Genomic DNA, 11,676 nt, shown 5'->3' on the forward strand with positions numbered 1-11,676 from the left:
CGAAGTTTGAAGGGCTCCAGTAACCACTGTACTTGTCCCACATATACACAAAAGGGCTTGAATGAAAGCTTAAAGCGTCCCCTTAAAAATGATACCAAACACTATAGTGAAAGATATTGAAATATGTACTCAACAGGAGCCAATACCAAGATATGCACCTGCATCTAAAATGGCTTTTTTCAATGGGGGAGGGTAACTTCAGCAGCTGATAACACCAATTTAGCTGTGACTCAGGAAGGGTTATCATACCAAAATGATATCTACAGACATAGAGCTTCTCAAAAATGATATGTAACCGTTGCCACCTTTCGGTGTACCGACATCTCGTCTGGCCCATGGACTATATGCTGTGTGTTGTGGCGATGTCAAGCACTTTTTTTGGTGCATATCTGTTTTGCAGTGTGCAATCATAGCATGACTGCCCTTGGTTGAATAGTTTATCTCCTTGCAGCAGAGAATGCACTGTGCATAACCTCTTTTGTCAATCTTCTTATAAATGTCTGATAAAGGGAACTTGTGCTCTTGTCCCTTTAGCTCCATTTGTACCTCTAGTTTCAGCCAAGCCCAGTTCCAGCTGCACCTAAGGCCTGCATCCAACTTCTTGACCACCAAAGCCTCACTTTCCCCTAAATCCCTCATTCTGAAAAGTAAATCACAGGAAACAGTTTTGTTTTAGGTTTAGCTCACTCAAATCATTTCAAAGAATACATTAATATCATGATATACCTCTCAAAAGAATAGTTTTCTGGACCCTGTTCTCCCCTGGCTGAAAAGTAGCATTTAATTGCTCTGTGCAGTGATGTTGAGTAACTAAGTATTTACTCAAGTACTGTACTAAAGTACAATGAGGTATGTTTTACTTTAGTGGAGTATTTCCAATTATACTTTTACTCCACTACATCTGAGGAAAATATTGTACGTTTACTCCACTACAATTATTTTAAAACTGTAGTTACTTTTTAGATTTGTATTACTAAACCACATAGATAGATAGATAGAGGCCATTTGAAAATAGCTGATCTACAAGCTCACAATGTGTTGTGAGCTTGTAGATCTGCTATTTTCAAATAGCCTATTTGAAAATAGCTGATCTACAAGTTCACAATGTGCATCACATTGTGAGCTTGTAGATCAGCTATTTTCAAAATATTTGAATACATTTTGAATGCTTGAAATGGGACTGAGTGAGTACTTTTACTTTTGGTACTTTAAATAGTACATTTTGATGCCAATACTTCTGTACTTATACTTAAGTAAATTCTGAATACAAGACCTTTATTTGTAACAGAGTATTCTACATTGTGGTATTGATACTTTTACTCAAGTTAAAAAATGTGACTACTTCTTCCACCACTGGATCTGTGTCATTCATTAAAACTAATAGTGACCAATGTCAAGAAAATACACAAAAATATACCCAACAGTGAGTGCAACTTGTGCAAGCTAGCCAGCAGCCTTATTTTATCTAGTCTACTAACTCAAACCACCATGCATTGATTACGGGTTGTATTATAATAATAGCCTACAACAACGTGTGTTTATAGTCTATTTACGATGTAAATGGGTCTACTTCGCCGTTCGACGGGGTCGCGCATCGAAAATAGCAAATCTACAAGCTCACAACGGGTCGCGGACGCGACGCGTTGTGAGCTTGTAGATTTGCTATTTTCGATGCGCGACCGGTCGAACGGCGAAGTAGACCCATTTACATCGTACATCGAACGAGCTTTAGGCTTGAACGACAAAGTAAATAAGTCAATTTGCAGATTATAAAACACAATAGTTACTCTTTTGACTGGTCCATCATATACATAACATTTCTCTCTCCATTTCTATCTCTTACCTCACGCTTCTTACACTCGTCTTGTTCACTTGTTGTTGTCCAAATGTCCATCCATTGATTTGATCTGAGTCGCCACCGCAGGTGTTGCTGATTTTCACGCACGCACTCACGCGCACGCAGCTTGACGCACACTCACCCAGCTGCCGCTTGTTGACAATTAATCCAGCACAAGTCATTATGGATGGTCCGTCTGAGTGAAAGATCACTCCGGGCCCAACAACACCCGAGGCCGAGATCGATATACGACCCCCCCACCCCTCCAAAAACATTTTTACACCGGATCTCCACGAATCACACAAGTGCCCAATATGGATTCAAAACGGCGAATTTCGACGAAAAGTGACACTTTTGCATGCCTGTTATCTATTACATTCATTATATCGGGTGCAGTACGTTAGTCCGACAGCGCATTCCTCCGACAGCGCAGCGCTCCGACGTTTCAATACTAAACCCGAACCAAACCCGCACCCTAACCCTAACCGCACGCGGATAGTCGGAGAAAAGGTCTGTCGGATTATCGCATGCCTCCCCATTATATCAACGCTGTGGCTATCAAGGCCTTCCTTCTAACCGGAGCACAGCTACTGTGCTCCACACTCTATAAAGTAAAGGTTGACGGCCCAAGGTTCCACAATGGACCATCAACCCCTCCTTGGGTACGAATTTAGTACCCACAACACAACATTAAAATGTGAACAGTATTTTATAGCAATTACTTTTATAGCAATTATGCACTAGCATAACATATTGCATGTTTAAAAAATCAGGTCCCATTTTTTTCTTTTTGAGTCATGCGAGCCGAGGAAAACCCTTTTCTTTGAAGGGGAAACTCTGAACTAGGCTGGGGCAGTCCCAAACCTACCATCTGGACATGAGCTCTTATTGGGGGCAATTAAAGTACATCATTTGTCATTTGATTCCAACAAGTGTATTGCTAAACTTAGGGTCCCTCAGTGGGGCACTCCCACTGAGTTTTCCTTTACAAGCCACTTTTCTAACATGTGTATTATTATTTTTCTAAATTATTTTTTCTTGTAATATGTGTGCATTTTGGCCGGAGGAGGAGGTTCCGACAGAGCCCAAGACTAGGCCCCCCCCCCCCAACCCATCCAGCGCCATTAACGAATGTACTTGGCACTGAATGAGCTAAGAGACGGAGGTCCCATTCCCGAGCCCCCGGGTCCGTACCCTCCTGGGGCGGAGGAGGTTCCTACCAGTGCCTGAGACCGGAGCCCCCCGTATTACACACAGGGGCCCAAACCCCAAGCGCCGGTCAGATCCGTACCCTCCTTGAGGTCAAAAGTCGGGGCGTAGATATCGTGCAGGGGTGTTCTTCATCAAGTTCAGCATGGGGGCCCAGGTGGCAATATAATGTTTATGTGGTGTGTATTGGGATTCCTCTGTATCTGCTCTCTTATCAATTGCCATGTGCGAAGGGCAACACAGCCTATACTTAATGTGCCTAAAGCTGCCAGGGAGATCGCTGCGATCAGATTACGTCCCCCAACATTACTATCAAAATCAAACACTTAAAATGTGTTGGACAACATGGTTGACGGGTCTTGGGACACTCTCTGTTTGGTTTCTTGATATAAATTAACTGGTCAAATTAATTGTATAGAGTCCCTCCTTGATATAAAAAAATAATTAATTGTGTAGTGTCCCTCCTTGTCTAGTGGCAAGTCTTTCACTTAAGTCTTTGGTCCGTATTATGCTTTTGACTTTAATTATACTATCTCGACTAACAACTGTATTTGTACTATTATACTCTCTAATATGTGGCGTGCTTGTGAGAGTGTGTGCGTGTCACTGTCCCGCTTTCTTTACACTTACTGCTATCATACTATTTCCCTCCTTGACCTGACACCCGGCAGGGCACACAGCATAGGAATGTGCAGAGGCCAGGGTGCAACCCTCCTTTATCCAATATGTGGAATGGTTCAAACACGTACCTATAATTATTCAATCACTTAAGGTTAATGGGTTAGTTAATTAATTTTCATTCTTGGAAACAACTTTCCAGTCAATTGACATAATTCTCGGGCTGTACAAAATTGTACAATTCTCTTCTCCCACCAATGACCTGTTTCAGAGAAATGGAAGGTTAAGACAGCAAAAGTGTACACGTCTCTCCTGCAAGCAGTCGACCTGTTTTACAGAAATGGAAGGTTAACCACGACATAAACAACCTTAATCACACTTAAGTCTTTCGGACCTCCCCACTCACTAATTTGACATAGGCCTGCATAATTTTAGTTTAATGTTGAAAAAAAATGTTTTTTTGTTTGTGGCATTCTATTTAGCAATACACATTCGAACAGTTTCACTTAGCACTGGACCTCCCTTAACAGGGTTTTTTTTTTTTATCTGAATACATTATTAACGTTATCTTGGTCTATGACGTCTAATTAACACTGCAAATGTAATATTCACTTACTATAAAAATGTTTTAATTTAATCTTCTGACACTACCCACTAATCAAAGTCTGGATCACTCTGTAATTTTCATATGAAATTACACAACAAAAAGTCATATTGTTGTGTAATTTCATAACAGAACAAATTGTGTTATAGATAACGATACTACCAAGCACTAATAGCTCTGGTGTGTGTGTCTCCCTCGCTATTGTATCTATAAACATAAATTGTGTTGTTTTCTCTCCAGAATGATAGAAATGTATGTGTTTGCACATGTCGAGGCCACAACAACAGAGAGTAGGCAAGAGGTCAACCACAGCTGCGTATATTCCACTGGCTGAAAAGACGAGAGGTCATGTGTCCGTGACCATAGCATAGTACACACAGAAAAAAAAAGGTTCTTAGATGGTTCTTTAAAACCCTATATGGTTCTTTGAAGAACCATCACCTGCTAAATAACCATTTTATATAGCAAATGGTTCTTTAGATTCTTAAATGGTTCTTTAAAATGCTATATGGTTCTTCATATTCCTCATATGGTTCTATGGGATTTGAAAGGTTCTTATTGGTAGGGGATTTTGCAACTGTAAATTATAACCTGTATAAAACAATTACAAATTATTATTTTAGTAGACGCTCTTATTTCAGAGTTATTCACAAAAAGCAAGGGTAATACATCAAATGCATTACATGGAGATTGTAGTTTTAGGATAGGTAACCCGAGAGTCTATTGTCAGTCTAATCATATTATATAATAAGGGGGGAGAAAAGCCTTATCTCTGATGTCAAATTCAGCCTTAACCACCCTGCTGAAAAAAACAACACTTATGATGGTTGCTGGTTTTAGCTGGTATGAGCTGGTCTTGGCTGGTCTTAAGCTGGTTTAGATGGCATACCAGGCTGGACAAGCTGGTCAGGCTGGTCAGGCTGGTTTGCCAGTGTAGTTGGTTAGCTGGTCACTAAGCTGGATTCTGCTGGTCTTTGCTGGTCAGCCAGCTGGCTGGCTGGACTGACCAGCGAAGCCAAGCTGGTAGCTGGTCTTTGCTGGTCAAATGGGTGGACAGACCAGCAAAGACCAGCTTAGCAGCTGGTAAAGTTTGGTTAGAGCAGTGGTTCTCAACATGTGGATCGGGACTCCCAGGGGGGTCCCCACGTGATTTGGGGGTGGTCCCCAGATGACAGTGAAGTGACAATTTAAGGACCTTTAAGACCTGTTTAGTACCAAAAAAAAACCCACCATTACTGCATCAAAAGTAATCAACAAACTATACTATAAAAACATTGAAAATAGCAGATCTACAAGCTCACAACACCTTCCTTGCGAGGCGTTGTGAGCTTGAAGATCTGCTATTTTCACAATAGAGTCAAACTAAACGTAAATGCATCAACTCCTACATTCCAAGTGCTTATCAGGGTGGGGGGTCCCCAGCTCAAATATGATTATATAAAAATCTAAAATATATAATATTATATTATATTATATATAATATTTAAAAAATATATTCCATCAATTAATAAAAAAAAACAGCAGATCTACAAGAGTTGTGAGCTTGCAGATCTGCTATTTTAACTAGTTTGGATCCCGGGGAGACATCTTACCTGCCATTAGACTGTGAAGATTTTCACAGTCTAATGGTCTAATTGCCCCCCCGCCCCCCCAGTATATACAGTATATTTTACATTACATCTTGTTGCATTCGACGCGTTGTGAGCTTTGTGATCTGTTTTTACAGAGAAGTGGGCCCTTTATGGGCCCTGAGTAGTGTTGCCATATCTGCTTATTATAAGCGACTTTGGGCTTGTTTTTCTGTAAAGTTGCTTGTAAATATTAGTGAAATATTTCACTTATTCTTTTTGAAAATAGCAGATCTACAAGCTCAAAATGCGTTGCAAATGCGACGCACTGTGAGCTTGTATATAAACCTATGTAGTGTCGCTTCTTTTGGGCTTAATTGTTTTCACAGACCTGGCTGCTTATTTCTCTCACAACATCTGGCAACAATGTCTCAGCTGGCTCGCGACCCTTGAACTCGCTCGCGACGCGCGGGGAGAATGAATGCTGTCTCGAGTCGAGCTGCCTGCAGCTCTCACTTCAATAGAAAGTTAAATCAATTGCATTGCTTTGGATTCATCAAAAATAATTATAAACCGGCTTCAGAGAAGATAAAAGAAAGAAGAAGAAGCGGCGGACATTTTAGGTGAGTGTTGACACACAGAAATACTATTTATGTAGGCTTTTTAGCCTACTATTACTGACTGTATTTATAAGTGCGTAGGCTGCTGTGTTTGAAGGCAATCACAACATGTCATGACCCAACATTGTTTAGTTATATAATTTGTCTTGATAAAGGGATTATGACAATAATTACAAGAAATTACAGTGGGAATATACAATATAATTTTTTATATAGGCCACTGTCTGTACTGCTTGCCTGTGTGCTGCTCAAAACTAAATTCAGAATCTGGCGTGTGTGTGTGTGTGTGTGTGTGTGTGTGTGTGCGCGGCTTTCAGTGATGAAGCTACAAAGTGTTTTAATATCCTGTGAACTCTGAACATTAATGATTCGTGTGTGTGTGTGTGTGTGTGTGTGTGTGTGTGTGTGTGTGTGTGTGTGTGTGTGTTATTACACATTTATTTGGCTGCAGTGGCCAAAACGAATGGTTTGCAGGCAGCCCTACTAAAACAGAAAAAGGAACCCAAGAAGAGAGAACCCCCCCTCCCCCCTCCCACAAAGAAAGGAAAACAGTTTGAAGGTAAAGTGATATTGTTTTGTGTAATATTAAAGTAATCATTGCTTCAAACTGTTCAGTAACAGGGGTCTCCCAGACTCTTCACCTCTTTAGTAAGCCGAAAATGCATTTCCAGGAATACCAAATTTAATCAGAACTCTGGATACAGGATAAATAAGTGCAATTGGAAGTGATGACACAAAGAAGTGGGCATACAACATTGGAACAGGAACACTTAACATTGAAGCTAATGAATAGGTACTCTCTCCTGAAATTGGCAACCCATCTGAAACTGAATTGTCTACTTATTAAAGAGATCGAGAGACCCCTGCTTATTAAGACCGGGAACGCATCTGTGTCATTTTTTTTTATTTCTTTGGCCATTCAAAAACTTGGCCATTTCTTTGGCCATTCAAAAATAGCAGATCTACAAGCTCATAGCGCGGCACTTGGTGGCACGCTATGAGCTTGTAGATCTGCTATTTTTGAAAATCTTTGAATATATATTTTTTAAAGCGAACATTTGTACCTCAAATCTTTTTCCTTTTATTTTCAAAAAACTTTTAGGATTTAGAGAACATTTTTAGAATCGGCCTCAGGTCTTAATGGGTTAAAGCTGCACTATGTAACTTTCCTCTTCTCCCCCGGATTTGAACCCGGTTTCCTGAGCAAGTGCTTTTACCATTGAGCTAATAGAGCGTGCCAACGACTCGTCACCATGGGGCGCGTGGCATAGTAGCTGCAGACATACTTGAGGGGGGCAATGTTAAGTCAACCTGTTTTATACCCCTCAAAGATGTCCGCCGCTACCAAATGACACTTGTTGACGCCCCCTTCAGGATTTTTGCCACGCTTTATAGAGCCTGCCTGCTTGCTCAGGTGATACATTGAACCTTGACCATCAGATCAAAATTCATGTCAGATCCTGTGTCTAGGTGAGACATGACCTTTGACACTAAATGTCTCAATAGAAGAGCAGGCGAGACGAAATGCAACCACTCCAATTGTATAAGTTATATAGTATTATTTGTATTAACATACTCTAACATACATATTGTATAAGTTATTGTATTAATATACTCTACGATACAGATTGCATAAAATTACATTTTATTCCACTTTAACTTTATAACAAAAAATATCTTGTTTTATCCAAAATATATCACTTGCACTACCTTTAGACTCTGACTCGTCTGAATATGGTGGAGATGCTGTTGTACCCCAAGCTATCCACGACGAAATGTCAAGTACAGTCGTACCCAGAAGAAGGCCAAAGAGTTGGAGCTGGACCTACAGCACCTTAAAACTAAGTAAGCAATGACTAATTTTAACGAAACAGTTGCACGAGTTTGCTCTTCTTTTTTTGTATATATCTATATGTTGGTTAATTGTTCTCATGTTCTTTTTTACTTAGATCTTGACCACAAATGTTAAAAAAAACATTATATAGAAAGCATGTTATATGGAGTGGACAGATGCTAGGTTCATTATTAAACTGTTATCCTACTAACGCATACATCAATTCATTTTTTTTTCTCCGTACCCTGTTCATGCTTTAAGATGCAACAAATTAGAGATTGCAAAACAGAAACTGGAGGAAGGGCCTCAATATAGACGGGTTTCCTGTTAGTAAACATGAGAGGAATATGACCGCGCAGAGGAGGGGGAAGCCTATGTGTGCGTTTGGAAATTACGCACCGGAGCACACTCGCCTATTAGTTTGTATTGGCCAGTGCGCTCACTGCCGCTCAGGGCTGTATTTTCGAACGCGCCTTTCACCCGGGCATGCGCAGATTGCGCTCTGTGATGACGTCGCGCGGAAATCCGTCTATAGCTCTGCAGCAAAGCCTGACATCCCTGCTGCAGATAAGCAAACCAGTGACAGCATAGGTGTGTTTAGACAGTCATACTGTTCTACGGAAAATGGTGACAATGTGTACAATATAAGTACTGTGATACTGCCAAAAGGAGCTTAAATGTGATTCTCTACATTTTCAGTTGCAACTTCCTCCATTTCCTCTTCCCCCGAGTCAGACGATTTGGCATCGACACCTGGGATGTTTGACACCAACGGTGACAAGGTATTGAAGAAACATACTGTGTAGGACAGTGGTTCATAAAAGTGGGGTCCCCAGGGGGTTCCACAGTGTCCCCAGCTAAATAAGAAACAGTTAAGCACAAAAGCACTATTTCAAAAATAGGCAACGGGTCATGATGCATCGTGAGCTTGTAGATCAGCTAGGTTTTGCTATTTCTGAACTATTTTTGAACAGTTTTGCCTATAGATACACACGGAGATAGACGGGAACGCCCAGGAACGCCCATTCGATTTTGGCTCGGGGGAAAACACAACGATCTGCCTCATAGAGTTACATCATACACTATCGTTTGGATCACTTTCAGAGCTATTTTATGGACGATAGAAACATTGTCAGCCAAGAAAAAATCCATCAGAAGGACAGCTGGAACACAACTTGACTGACTTATTTTTAAGATATATGTGACTAAAAAGACCAAACATTGACAATCTATGAGCTCACAGCGCGTCGGAACGCACAAGCACCACCGAGACCGGAGATGTTTCCCTCTTTACATCTCCGTCTGAATACTAAAACACTCGCCCCAAAACACAGTCGCCCCGGGTCAAACCCGCCGGTATTCACCTGGTATTCCTAAACATAACCTCAGTAAAACTATGTCTAACCCTGAACTTATTTCAAACCGTAATACAGATGCAAGAATACAAGAACCGCTGGTCGGTGGAAATGGGGGCGAGCGTGTTTTGGGGCGAGTTTTCTGGTTACCACCCGTCGCCCTCCGTGTTGCCAAACATGTTTACATATGCACAGTGTTTAATCGCCTGGTAGAGACACTATTACAAGATATGATCAATTAAACTTACCATTATATTGAAACCCAACAGCCATTAAGTCATCAATAATGTTTATAGTGAATTTGAAGTACAGTTTAGAGACTGTTTTGTGAACGGCACGTACCGACACCATTATCATTTGGCGACATGCATCATTTGATATCATGCAGGATTTACACACTGCTTTAGCTCCGTGTTCATTGCCAGATTAACAATTGTGTTTTCTGTAGGTTTTTAAACGAGGATAGGTTAGGGTTTGGCTTGTTTTGTGTGTAAATCGCTGCATGTTGCGTTTCCAAACTGTAATGGCGTCGATGTCTCCTGTACTAGGAATTCACTAAAACGTGTTCTGATGAATGAATGACTTTTGCTTTTTGATATTATGATAAGTTTAATTGATCATATCTATAGAAAATGTAATAGTGTCTCTTACCAGGCGATTAAATCAGATAACCTCGGGCCATTGTGTTGTGTTGGATCCTCTGTCCAGTCAGGAGTCAGGACAACATTCCAATCGGACTCTTGTTTAATTTCCTTGTCGAGTGGCAACAAGGTTCTGTGCCTGTGATCTGGCAAGCCATGACGCCTGCTTTATAAATTGGTATACTTTTACAGCATGTGAGTTTGAAAACCCCACATCCCTCTGTCTATACCAGCTGGGGGAAATTTGTGTTTTCCCCCGAGCGCGCCTCCGCCTCCGTAGGTACGGCCCACTGATGATGACACTACGCGGTGTGGATGTATGGCATGCACAAAATAGGGATGCCAGGCACAAAGGGTTATTTCACTACTGTTTTACCAGCTAGTATGTAATCCAATGACATTGTACTGTATAATAATTACTTTAACTCTCCCCACCTACAGTATAGACAGTTGTAGAATTCTGTGCTAAATCTAATCCAACAATTAACATCTTCTCTATTGGAGGTCCATGGCACCAACTCTTTTCCAAATAGGGTCCACATTTGGGGGTCCTTGACATGAAAATGTCATTTCTTTACAGTAAACTGTTTGAAGTGTGCCTGCTTTTGTCCAAAATGAAAGTCTGGGAAATGTCATGGTAAAATGTGTTTTAATTTCTAAAACATGTCTTGTTTTCTTCTGTTTCAGGTCCACATTGGCTCTGGTGTGTGGCTCCAAAAGGAGATCTGGAAGATGGTGGCAGCAAACACCAAGGACTCCCTGTTCATGAAGGAGCTTGCTGTTGCCATTTGGGGGACAAGAACCCTGAAGACCATGAGCCTTACAGACAAAGAATGCCCCCACTAGCCCCCCAAAAGTTTCTAAAGATTTAAATCTAAATGTGTTAAGTTCATGTTTAATGTTCAAATATGGAGATATGTGGGCTTATTTTTAATAAATTCAAATGATAAAATCTTGTGTCCATCTTTTCCAGTAAATCTAATATATTTGAATGTGTAATGAAACATTTATTATCCAAAGAACCTTTTTTTTCTGAAGAACCATTATAAAACGGTTCTTTATTGAACCAATTGGATCCTCAAAGAACCACTTTAGAAAAGGTTCTTCAGAGAACCATTTTTTTACATGGTTCTTTGAGGAACCAGAAACGGTTCCTCAAAGAACCATTTTTTGATGGTTCTTTAATGGTTCCTTATTGAACCATTCGAATAAATGGTTCTTTAAAGAACCTTAGTGTAAAAGGTTCTTTCTGGAACCAAATATGGTTCTTCTATGGAATCACTCTGAAGAACCATTTTTGGTTCCAGATCGAACCGTTATTTTTCTGTGTGTAGTGAACTGGTGTAAAGTCTCTGAAACATTCAAAGTCTGAGTAACCCAAGCTTCCCCA

General features: G+C 40.6%; 1 protein-coding gene across 1 annotated transcript; it reads left to right on the plus strand.

Annotated features, from left to right (window-relative positions):
• The first annotated feature begins 6,983 nt into the window (after nt 1-6,983).
• On the plus strand, nt 6,984-11,155 carry LOC311059436 (uncharacterized protein). Its single transcript, XM_084077365.1, has 4 exons — nt 6,984-7,015; nt 8,173-8,301; nt 8,990-9,072; nt 10,974-11,155. The coding sequence occupies exons 2-4, from the start codon at nt 8,232-8,234 to the stop codon at nt 11,130-11,132; spliced, it is 312 nt and encodes a 103-aa protein (XP_083933491.1). The 5' UTR covers nt 6,984-7,015; nt 8,173-8,231; the 3' UTR covers nt 11,133-11,155.
• The last annotated feature ends 521 nt before the right edge of the window (nt 11,156-11,676 follow it).

The sequence above is a fragment of the Gymnoscopelus microlampas genome (assembly GCF_963454915.1).
Source record: "Gymnoscopelus microlampas genome assembly, chromosome: 13".
In the NCBI taxonomy this organism is placed as follows: Eukaryota; Metazoa; Chordata; class Actinopteri; order Myctophiformes; family Myctophidae; genus Gymnoscopelus; species Gymnoscopelus microlampas.